Source organism: Podarcis filfolensis (assembly GCF_964270895.1).
Source record: "Podarcis filfolensis genome assembly, chromosome: 13".
Classification (NCBI taxonomy): Eukaryota; Metazoa; Chordata; class Lepidosauria; order Squamata; family Lacertidae; genus Podarcis; species Podarcis filfolensis.
Genome location: NC_139615.1, coordinates 21,650,359 through 21,663,128, shown reverse-complemented (window position 1 = coordinate 21,663,128; position 12,770 = coordinate 21,650,359). Strand labels below are relative to the sequence as shown.

Sequence of the window (12,770 nt, the reverse complement as noted above, 5' to 3'; positions counted from 1 at the left end):
TCCCACAAGAAAATATTAGCCACTCTCAGAATGCACCCCATCAGTGCCTCATGACTTGACTGCACAAGCACAAATGGGAAAGTTTGAGGGGGCATGTAGTCAGCCAAATCCATGCAGTTTTCCTGCCCAGGCTGTAGCAACTCAAACAGATCCAGATGAAACTAAGATATTACCAAGGTTTGATTCAACTGCAGTATCAAGTTCAGAGAAAACATGAACAATTTTGCCATCAAAGTGGTTAGCAAATTTGTCACACATTCCTCTATCTGGGCAGGACATAAGAAGCCTATTTGCCACTCAGAACAGATCTTCTGGACATAATGGTGGCACAAAAGTAAACTCTCTTCACAGCCATCACTGCTACTAGGTGCTGTTATGTGCCTCAAGCTGTGTTTTGTCATGTTTGCTTTGGGATTTGTGTCACCTGCACTCTGATGTCTAGTTCACTCCATAGACCCAAGGTCCTTGGGAAACAGTGGACCATTCCAAGCTCCATCATACTGGAGAAGGGCTCAGAAGAGTTCATCCCACTGTCCCATAACAAATACAGGACATCAGTGGGAGCACCAGCCGTAAGAACTAGAAATTTGCCAAGTGAAGTCTAGAATCCTTCTGATTCCAAAAGTCTTCTGGGGCAGACTACCTTAATGGTACCCTAGCCCCTGCAAGAAGAAGCAATCAGTCAGTCCAAATATCACTAGGGAGTAATCTTTCCATAACAATGGGGAGACAGTCAAGCATACACACCCAATAACTAGATCACTCCTAATCTGCCCTATAACAAAACAACAACACAAAGCAAAACAAAAGCAGGTAAATTATATTGGGGAGACACTGACCTGTTTTCACTCCTTGTCAGCTTTACCAACCCTGCTTGTCATCTTATTGGGTCAAAACTGTGGAACTGTGGAGCGAGTGAGTGGAAACAGCTATTCCTGATCATTGTCTGCCAGCCAGCCAGCAAACTACAAAACCAGCCATGCTGATTGGACAGTCTCAGGATTGAGATGAGGGTGCCCACTTTCAAATTTTGTTTTGGTTTATGCAGAGCCTCTTATGTGGGTTGAAATACTCAAGGGCACTCCTTAGTGAGAGGAAGTAGTAGTAGTATGGAGAGGTGTATGGGATTATATTGTGCAGATTAATAATCCCTTTAATTAATTTATTTTTAATCAAAAACTACCTCATCTTTCTTTTTTAATGAGTTGTAGTGATCCAACATGGTTGGACATTCTAGGGGGCGGCGGAATAATTTTTCTCCTTCTATCAACCATATATCTTTATGGCTGAATTTGTATATGGCATGCAAAGAATGTGCCACTGCATAGACTGCATTGCAGACATTGTAGCTGCATCCAGTCATGCTCATTTCAAACACACTTCTGGAAAGACTCTCCAGGTTCTCTTCCCCATTGAAAGTTTTCTTCTGCTCCTTCTCTTAGTCCATAGACAATTCTAATGAACAGCTGAATGCCTGTTCCCAGAAGTCTTGGATAAAACCATCTCCTTTTGCCCAGGAAGGTTTTAGCATCTGCAGGAATCCTAATGACTGGTATGAGTGTGCAACAAAGGATATAGACCCCTGAAAGCTTTATAAACCCCAATGTTTTGAGCAGAACACAGTGCAAAATAACACTAGGATGTAGCAATCCACACTCTACTCAGAAGTGGCAAAGAGAAGAAGGGTGACACAAACAGCAACATTCTCACTATTTTTTATTGTGTCCTGGGTTACATGGGATTCCAAGCCATTTTCAGTTTCATTGTGGCCTTCCTAGCTAGGAAGTTGTCAGACAGTTTCAATGAAGCAAATTTCATTACATTCAGCATGTTGGTCTTCTGTAGTGTATGGTTGTCTTTTATTCCCTCCTACCTGAGCACCAAGGGAAAGCTCATGGTGGCCATGGAAATTTTCTCCAGCTTGGCTTCTAGTTTTGGCGTGTTACATTGTATTTTTGCCCCTAAATGTTACGTTATTATCCTGAGACCATCCTTGAACAACAGGGAGCACCTAATAAGAAGGTATATATAGGAACTGAAATATTTGAATATTGTAAAAAAGTCAGTGACCTTCGGAGAAATGAGGCATGGCAGATAATGTTGTAGCTTTAAGAAATATGGTTTATTCACCTATTTGCACCTTTAGTCTGCATGGAGGGAGTCCAGCAAGGTCATTTCAAGAGGGGCTTGTACCTGGTGCAGCCCTGGAGCCCAAGGCATCTGTCCCAGCCAGCTCTGCAGCCAGCTTCTCGCAAAGATGAATCCCAGTCCTTCTTCCTCCTTATTCCTTCCAGCAACCCCTGCTCAAAACCTCTATGTTCCTGTCACCTTTTAGTCCTGTCTTTTTATTGTATAGCTGTATTTTTAGTTTTCTGAGTTGTTCTTCATAGTTTTCAATGTAAGTCACTTTGGGTCACACTGTGACCACACTAATTGGTTCTGATACCAATTAGTCAGTTCTTTTTAAGATAACAGGTGTGTCTTACTAATTTGTTGTGAATCTCAACAAACATATAACTACTTACTTCTCAACCTGAGCCTAAATAAGACCATTTATTTTTTTTTACTTTCCCAGAGCTTAATTATCTGGCAGTCAGGTAATGATGTCATAGCATTATAAATATATGATATGACCTCAAAAAACCTCCACTATTTTTGACAATCCCCTTACTAATTCTCTGGCATTCAGATAATGCTGCCATAATATTACAGCAGAGCATATTTGACGATACATTAGCATAGACTCTAGATGATGCTTGAAACTTCGCCAGAGCATAGGTCTTGGGAACCATTCTAGGCCTCACTGTTTACCACTGTAATGGTGACGCAGGACTGATTGTAATCTACTGTATTTTTCGCTCCATAAGACACACTTTTTTCTTCCTAAAAGTAAGAGGATATGTCTGTGCGTCTTATGGAGCGAATGCATGGTCCTGGAGCCGAATTGCCCAGGGGCGAAAAGCAGATCATGTCAGGAGTGCTCTGATGGTGTTTCCTGCTTGGCAGGGGGTTGGACTCGATGGCCCTTGTGGTCTCTTCCAACTCTATGATTCTATTCTATGATTCTTTTTTTTTTTCTTTTTTCTTTTGAAAGAGGGAAGTGGGTGTTGAAACAAAGCTGCTAATCGGCAAGCGATCGGGGAGGGAGATAAGGGAAGCTAGAGATAAAGGAGGCTGCCTGGGGGGGGGAGGTAAAGACAGCAAACTTGCAAGGAGAGGAGACAGGAAGACTAAATCAATGAGGAGCGAAATTAGAAGAAAAGGAGGAGCAAAAAACTGCTCCAGCTAAGGAAAAGACACTAAGGCAAACAAGAGGGAAGGGCGTGTTGAAAGGAAGCAGCTGATTGGTAGGATCGGGAAAGAGATAAGGGACGCGATAAAAGAGTCTGCTTGGGAGGGGGGAGGTAAAAGTCCATGGATCCTCAGGATTTTTACATCTGGTCACCCCAAATTCACCATCAGATCACATAGCATGTCCATGGCTACAGCCTGCACCAAAAAAATCACGCACCCACTGTTGCATGGGGCTGCAAGGGTGCAAAAACATGGTTACAAAGCATGGATCTACATGGATTCTCAGGATTTTTGCATTGGGCTACCCCAAACTCACCATCAAATCACATGTCTGTGACCACAGCATGAACCACAAAAATCATACATCCACTGTTTCGTTCAGAATATTATTTTTCTTGTTTTCCTCCTCTAAAAACTAGGCGTGTCTTATGGTCAGGTGTGTCTCATGGAGCGAAAAATACGGTATACTGAGTTCTATCAAACATGTTTGTTTCTACTGTAGTGTCTTGCACAATGCAATACTCCTGGGAGAGCTTTTCAGACATTTAATTATGACAAATTATTAGGCATCCTCACTCACATTGCCAAATCCCAAGTGGGTCTCTCTGTGTATGTTTTAAATGAGATATTAGGCAAAGTCAATAACAATCTAAAAGCTGTTATATAATATGTCAGTGTCATTTGGTGCTGCAATGATGAATTATCTGCTGCAGTCTGTTCATTGGGAAATCTTTTTTTAATGTAAAGGATCTAATGCCACTTTTTCAACCAGGTTGAAACTGGATAATAAGACATTCTGCATCAAGACGTAGGCAAAGATGACAGGGGTGTTTCTTTTCCTGTTGCTCATCCTGTCACTGCAGCTGCCTCAGACTGAGTGCAAGGCACCCACTGTTATGTGTGACATGGCAAATCCCTTCCAGCTCCCATACCAGTATTACAAAGCAGGAGACATTACCATTGGAGCAATTGCAGCTTTGTATGGCTGCATATTTGATGACATATCATTCAGTGAACATCCAACAACCAAGTTTGTAGATGGACTTTTGTAAGGCTTTTTGTTTTGCTTTGCTTTGCTTTGTCTTTTGTTTTACCTTCTGCATGCACTAAACCAGGTCATAACTGATAAATGTGTGTGAGCCAAGCATCGGCATGATCAGAAAGCAGCATTGCAATTGCTTTTGCAAGGCAAATTCTGAAGGAACCAGCTGGGAAGGGGAATGAGAAGTTGTGTTCAACAGTGATAGGATTGGTCCCATTCTTGGATATGCCCACAGCCCAACTTTTCTTCTGGGTGTTTTATAATTGAGTAGTGCCTGTCATAGCCCCTGACATCCATGGACATTTGATCAGGCAACCCAGCATAAACTAAGCCGGGGGTGGGGAAGTGGTATAACTCAAACACTACTAATAAAGGCTTGTTTTCTATTGGTTTCTTATTTTTGATGAGTCAGTAGAGATAATACAATCTTAAGAATTCTGATAATATTTGCAGCCATGACAACTTTGACAACTGGCATGCTGTCAAATAGATGTTATGAAACAGATCGTTGATGAAGGGCTCAATATCTGTCTTACACATAATGTAACTTTTCCTTTAGGGCAAGGACAAAATACTATCAGCATGTTTTGTCATTGGTATTTGCAGTGAATGAGGTCAATATGAACTCCAAGACCTTACCAAATGGCAGCCTTGGCTTCCACATTTATGATAGTTATCTAAATGCAAGGATGACTCATCAGAACACATTGAAACTTCTTTCCAGCTACAAAAGAATTGTTCCAAATTTTAAATGTGATAAGCAAAAGAATCTGATAGCTGTCATTGGGGGACTTGATTGTGAAATCTCCCTTTACATGGCTACACTCTTAGGCATCTACAAGATTCCACAGGTAGAATGTGGGGGGGGGGGATGGACGGACATGATTCTTTTCAACTTTTATTTATGCGTTGTTCTACTATATCCATTTTCTTTTACTTTGTTCTCTTCTGTAAGAAAGACAGAGCGAATAAGGGAGAGAAGTGTTGTTGTTGTTTAGTCGTTTAGTCATGTCCAACTCTTCATGACCCCATGGACCAGAGCATGCCAGGCACTCCAGTATTCCACTGCCTCCCACAGCTTGGTCAAACTCATGTTCGTAGCTTCAAGAACACTGTCCAACCATCTCGCCCTCTGTCGTCCCCTTCTCCTTGTGCCCTCAATCTTTCCCAACATCAGGGTCTTTTCCAGGGAGTCTTCTCTTCTCATGAGGTGGCCAAAGTATCATGCTCAAGATAATAGCAATTGTCAATTTCTTACCATTCTCTACTGGTAAAATAGGTGATTTATTGCATTTCATTCCTAAGATCAGTAGAGGAATAAGGAACATTTTGCAGACACCCAACAAAGACTCATTGGCTACTCTCACCTAGTTTAGCTGGCCAGTCAAAGATGTTCCTGGTGTGTGGCCACTGTCACATGCTGACAGCTTCTAGGAGCCACAGGTGAGAGCTGAGTTCAGGGTGGGAACCAAAGGTGGACATACTAGCCCAGAAGAAGAATGGTATGTCCCCCCAACCAGAAGTACTACACCTTCTCTTGCACACCATAAACCCCATTGCATTTTGTCAGTGTATGATTATTTCATGACAAATGTATTGTTTTCCTTTGCTTTAGATTGCCTACTGTGTGAATGCTCCAGTGGTGGACAGTAAAAGCCAGCTCCCTCCATTTTACCGGATGGTACCAAATGAAGAATATCAATACGCAGGGATTGTCTGTCTTCTTCTTCATTTCGAGTGGAAATGGGTTGGGATCCTTACAATGGAGAATGATAATGGAGACACATTTGTACAGACTTTAATGCCAATGCTTTTGAAGAATGGAATCTGTATAGCCCTCAATAGCAAAATACCAGCTATAACTCATGCTATAGATATGTTGAGTTCATTTGAATCTATCCTAGATAAGGCCAGTTATCTATCCGATTCTAAAATCACAGTATTGATTGTAAATGCAGAAAATCCCACAATAACATCTTTGACATGGACAATCTATTTATACGCAATGCTGAAAGGTATTGTAGAGACTTCCATAAGGAAAGTATGGATTATTACAGTCCAATGGGATTTTTCATCAGATACAATGCACAGAGCTTCAGATATACGAGTCTTTGATGGTGCATTGTCTTTTGCAATGCATTCAGATGAAGTGCCAGGGTTCAGAAAATACCTTCAGACCCTAAATCCAAACTCACCAAAAGGAGATGGTTTTATGAGAATATTCTGGGAACAGGTATTCAATTGCTTATTTCCTGATTCTAACGCAGGGAAGGAAAATGCTAATATTTGCACGGGTGAAGAGAGGTTGGAGCAGCTCTCTGGAACACTCTTTGAAATTAGTATGACTGGCCAAAGTTATAGCATCTACAACGCAATCTATGCCATAGCACATGGTTTACATAATATGTACGTGTTCAGGTCAAAACACAGAGCAATGCTGGACAGAACTAGATTTAATCTTCCAAATCTACAACATTGGCAGGTAATGTTTCACATCAAAAGCACCCATATTGTAAAATCTATTTTGGTATCTGATTGCACTCAATTAACTAGACACCAAATATACACATGCATAATTTAATTTTCCTTGAACATATTTATTTCTCGCATGCAATTGATTTCTCTTCAATGGGGGTGATATTGGATTAGTCAAGTTTATAGTATACAGTAACTTTTTTCCCTTCTGCAATTAGAAAAGACAATTCTTAAAGAATTTGAAACTCATTAATGTTACAATGAATGATCAAAGCACTGTTTCTGTCTCTCTCACACACACATTCTGTTGCCAGAATATATCTCTTCACTCTCATGCCTTGAAAGACAACTGGTGCCAAATCTGTATAGTTTTTGGAACCAGTAAAAAACTTCTCTCTTCTCTGTTTGTGGTATTATGAATTTTAATGTATGAGGCTTTAAAAATTTGTTGGTATTATTTAGCAATTATTATATGTTTTAATTTTCTTATAACCCATTATAGGATCACTATATGATGAAGGGCAGGGTAAAAATTCAACAAATGAAGAAATAAGCATTCTTTGTCTCTTTTCATTCTAGCTTCACTCTTTCCTAAGGAGCATCTCATTTAACAACACTGCTGGAGACACAGTATCCTTTAATGAGAATAGTGAATTAGCAGCTGGATATGATATAATAAACTGGGTTACTTTCCCAAACCAATCTTTTGTAAGAGTGAAAATTGGAAGGATGGAACCACAACCTATAATGGATAAAGAGTTTGTCATTGTTGAGGAGGCTATCACATGGCACTACATGTTCAACAAGGTAGGTTCTAAGTATAGTATAAGAGAAAATGTTTAACAAGAAGTGTTTCAATATTGAACTTTGATAAGCCCTCCCAGACTGCCATGCATGGGAGCTATATCAAAATTTCACAAAGCTATTGATTAAAGACAGTGTGATCAGTTTTGTATTGTGTCTGTATTAATGCAGCATTCCTATTTAATTGTGACAAGCAGTGGCATAGGAAGGGGGGTATGTGGGTGCGGGCCACCCCAGGTGTCATCACTGAGGGGGGTGACCGTGGGGCCTGGCCTGCAGAGCACCCAAGCCACACGTCTCTCCTGGGGAGTGATGCAGAGACTCAGTCACCTGCAAGCTCCATGCTGCCCAAAACAGCAATGTGGGGCTTGTGGACTCCGTGGAGGTTCCGCACAGCATGCTCTGCCCTGGCTTGCCCTGCCCCTGGATGTAGGGCATTTGTGCTGCCCCGGGCACCCAAGCAGCTAACTACACCGCTGCTGACAAGGAAATTAGGACAGATAGTGTAGGGTTTCCTGAAAGTTGCCTCCAGGTTAGATTGGTATCATGCATTCATCATAGGGCTGCCCTTGAAGAGCGTTCAGAAGCTTCAAATAGGTTCAAAATATGGCTTTCACACTGGGCTGGAGCCACCTCATGATATCATTTTGAACTGATCTTGGACTATATTCACTGCTTGTTAATTGCTTATGCCAGAGGTAAGGAAATCATTCTGGCCAATGCAGAGATCATAATTTTCCTCACCCCATCAAGCAAATTTTGACAGTCACCTGTCTGGTGACCTTTTTTTTTTTTTTGCCTGCCCTAAAGGGATCTTACAGAAGCTTCTTCCAAAGAAGCTATTTTATGTAGTGCTTTGAAAAGTGTTTCTGAAGAGCAAAAATCAGCCATTTGCAAGGGGCTTCTGAAGATCTGACAAAGTGCATTGCACTTTGCATAGGACTTGACAGGCAGTGTCAATCAGCTGGTCAGTGTGGTGCTTCAACACCTTTTTAGCTGAGTCATGTTTTACATGCCAAAGATGATATAAGGCAAGTGGGTATTGCTTGGCCAAAATTTCCTCATGGGCCAAAAATCGATGGCTGGTGGGCCTAACTAGGCACATGAGCGAGACATTCTCCACTGCTTCTTTACTCTCAATCTCAGATCAGTGCCAGATTTAGGGTGGTGTGAGTGGTTCCATGCATATGGTGCTGAGTCAAGGGGGAACAAAATTTAGAAGATCGATAAATGAGTAGATCGATTTGAGGGGCACCAAATTTTGGTCTTGCACAGGACACCATATTACGAAAGATTACCAAAGTCTTCACTTGCCCAGATAAGTGTATAATGCAAGTGTGGGGAACTTTTAATCCTCCAGATGTTGAACAATAACTCCTTTTATCTTTGGCCAATGGCCATGCCTGCTAGGACTGATGAGAGTTGCAGTCCAGCAAGATATGGAGGGCCAAAGGTTCCCCACACCTGATTTAAAGACTTACAGTCTTGGATATCTTGGTGTCTTTCTTTAAAACTTTGTTTCTTGTTATTAAGCAAGTACAAGAGCAATTCATTTTCCTCCTCTGTTTATGGATAGATGCTGCCTGTTGCCATGTGTAATGAAAAGTGCCACCCAGGCTACAGAAGAAAAAAGAAAGAGGGTGAGCCATTTTGCTGCTACGATTGTGTTCCATGTCCAGATGGAAAGATTTCACACCAAAAGGGTAGGAAATACAGTGTTGTGAATATACAGCCTAATAAACCGAGTGCATTTGGCAATACACTAAATTTGTTTCTCATTTCCACTCATTAAGAGTAACCAGTAGTAATTTCTCAGCTTTCCCACTTGAATAGTCTTCTACTAGTCTCTGATAGGCCTTATAAGGTGATGCTGTTTGAAATGTTGTATATGGTCTATTGTTAAAGCAGAACCATGAAATAACTAAAAACTATTTTCATGCTTAAAGCAGTCTACATATGAGTTGTTCTGCAGATTTTAGTTTTGTACTCTCAAATTAATGTGAAAACAGGACATAATAGTACTTATGTGATAAGGTTATGCTGAAGTGACACAGAGAGGATTTTTTTTCACCTATTCTTAGTCTTCCAGTCTATGGTTTCTTAAAAATCCTATTGGAGTGCTTGCTGAGTTCTGTTTAAATTAAATTTGCATAATAGATGTGCGAAATAAATACAGTGGTACCTCAGGTTACAGACGCTTCAGGTTACAGACTCCACTAACCCAGAAATATTACCTCAGGTTAAGAACTTTGCTTCAGGATGAGAACAGAAATCGCATGGCAGCAGTGGGAGGCCCCATTAGCTAAAGTGGTACCTCAGGTTAAGAACAGTTTCAGGTTAAGAATGGACCTCCAGAACATAATAAGTTCTTAAGCCAAGGTACCACTGTATAGAGCTATCTTGAGGAGAACAATACCATTTTTAGAAACTTCTTTTAAATACTCATAATTGAAGGGCCGTGTTTATATTGAACAGAGCGGAGCTTGCTGACAGTAGTGAATGAGGAATTGATACTGACACCTGATTTGTTCTAATTTTTCAGACATGGATGATTGTGTACAATGCCCAGAAGATAAATTTGCAAACAAAAACAGAGACAGATGCCTTCCTAAGGTCATAGATTTCCTCTCTTTCTCAGAACCATTGGGCATCACTTTATCTGTTTTTAGTTTGACATTTTCACTAATTACAGCTTTGGTGCTAGGCATTTTCATCAAGTACAAAGACACTCCCATCATTAAAGCCAACAATCAGAACCTCTCTTTCTCACTCCTGATCTCTCTATTTCTATGTTTCCTTTGTTCCTTCCTATTCATTGGCAAGCCCCAGTCAGTGACCTGCTGTTTACGGCAAACTGCTTTTAGCATAATCTTTTCAGTAGCTGTTTCTTGTGTATTGGCAAAAACTATCACTGTGGTTATTGCATTCATGGCTACCAAGCCAGGGTCTAACATGAGAAAGTGGGTTGGGAAAAGACTCACTAATTTGATTCTTATTGGTTGCTCTCTTATTCAAGTCATTATTTGTGGTATATGGTTTTGTACAGCTCCTCCATTCCCAAATTTAGACATGAACTCATTGGCTGAAAAAATCATAGTAGAATGCAGTGAAGGGTCAAACACAATGTTTTATTGTGTTCTGGGATACTTGGGATTTCTAGCCATTATCAGCTTCACCGTGGCTTTCCAGGCCAGGAGATTGCCAGACACTTTTAATGAAGCCAAATTCATCACTTTCAGCATGTTGGTCTTCTGCAGTGTTTGGTTGTCCTTTGTTCCCTCTTACTTGAGCACAAAGGGAAAATACACGGTGGCAGCAGAGATTTTCTCCATCTTGGCCTCCAGTGCTGGGTTACTGGGTTGTATCTTTGCTCCCAAATGCTATATAATTATCCTGAGACCAGACCTGAACACCAAGAACAAGTTAATAAGGTGAAATATGCAGGAATTTGGTCTGGCAGGAGCTAAGCTTCTGGTCCTAAGAATCATGTGAAATATTATGCTTATGCTCACAATTAATAAAGGGCCAGGGTGATGACTCATGATGGGTGACCTGTAGTTAGAAATGTTGGTAGAAAAGGGGTAGCTGAGTGGTAGCACTATGGCTTTGCAGATCCCAGCTCAATTCCCTGCTTCTCTAGGTAGGGTTGGGAGCGACTCTGCCAGTCAATGTAGACAAGGTGGGATCAAATGGTCTGATTCCGTATAATATGTCCTGATTGAATGTTTGAACTTAAAGCACAGTATAGATATATCAAAATTTGAAGAGAATCATAAGAAATGCTAAATTTGATATTGGAAATATGGTAAATATTTCTAGATATGATGTGTATCTAGAATTTGCTATAAAGCAGGGGTTCCTAAACTTGGGTTGCCAGCTATTTTTGGACTACAATTCTCATCATCCCTGACCACTGATCCTGTTAGCTAGGGATGATGGGAGTTGTAGTCCAACAGCAGCTGGAGACCTAAGTTTGGGAAACCCTACTGTAGAGAATTCCATTACATAAACATCTTTTTATGCCTCCCTCCCCCTTTCTTTTTCCTTATTCTGCAAAAAGAAAATGCAGATTCTGAATTTGAGGCATCTTACGATGTTGAATAACTAACACAGGGGAGTTGCAACCACATAGGAAAATAAGTATTCCAGAGACAAAGGTTGAGGGAACTAGGCCATATTTATTAATTTAACACAAGAGATCTGCAGAAAGGATTGTTGTTGTTGTTTAGTCATTTAGTCATGTCCGACTCTTCGTGACCCCATGGACCAGAGCACGCCAGGCACTCTGTCTTCCACTGCCTCCCGCAGTTTAGTCAAGAAAGGATACAAGGTGTGAAATACTAATGGCACATGACAAGATGGACAAACCAACCATGCCAAGGGTCAGATGTAGTATCCTAGTATGATGATAGGCAAAGCATTCCTACTCAGAATCCCAAAAATCAGCCAGCAAATGTCTACACTTAATAAAGGTTTGGAGGGTGGGTGCCATAAAACCCCAAGAAGGCCAAGCTAGAAGCTAGGGTGGGCTTAAATGGACCAATGTCAACCCTGTCTCCATTGCTTTGGTGCAGTGTGCATGAGCATGAATGAGACAAAATGCCAATAATAATAATAATAATAATAATAATAATAATAATAATATTCCTACCCCGCTCATCTGGCTGTGTTTCCCCAGCCACTCTGGGCGGCTTTCAACAGAATATTAAAAACAAAATGAAACTTCAAACATTAAAAATTTCCCTAAACAGGGCTGCCTTCAGGTGTCTTCTAAAAGTCAGATAGTTGTTTATCTCCTTGACATCTTTTGGGAGGGTGTTCCACAGGATGGGAGCCACTACCGAGAAGACCCTCTGCCTGGTTCCCTGTAACCTAACTTCTCACAGTGAGGGAACCGCCAGAAGGCTTTTGGCGCTGGACCTCAGTGTCCAGGCTGAACGATGGGAGTGGAGATGCTCCTTCAGGTATATTGGGCCGAGGCCGTTTAGGGCTTTAAAGATCAGCACCAACACTTTGAATTGTGCTGGGAAACGTAGGTCTTTCATACATCCAAGGAGCACAGAGTGCCCCCTCACCACTTCCAAGGAGATCAATGGATGCAGCCCCCTCACACTCTGCCTTTGTCCCGGGCAGCCAAAGCATGCTCGCCCACCAC

General features: G+C 41.2%; 2 protein-coding genes across 4 annotated transcripts in view; both read left to right on the top strand.

Annotated features, from left to right (window-relative positions):
- LOC310746579 (vomeronasal type-2 receptor 26-like) overlaps nucleotides 1-12,770 on the top strand; it is a 239,622-nt gene that overhangs the window by 117,341 nt on the left and 109,511 nt on the right. The gene's annotated exons all lie outside the window — the stretch shown is intronic.
- On the top strand, nucleotides 4,200-11,050 carry LOC310748569 (vomeronasal type-2 receptor 26-like; the record flags this gene model as incomplete). Its single annotated transcript, XM_083584421.1, has 6 exons — nucleotides 4,200-4,342; nucleotides 4,896-5,187; nucleotides 5,952-6,818; nucleotides 7,391-7,618; nucleotides 9,192-9,318; nucleotides 10,158-11,050. 6 exons carry the CDS (start codon nucleotides 4,200-4,202, stop codon nucleotides 11,048-11,050), a joined length of 2,550 nt encoding a protein of 849 aa, XP_083440547.1.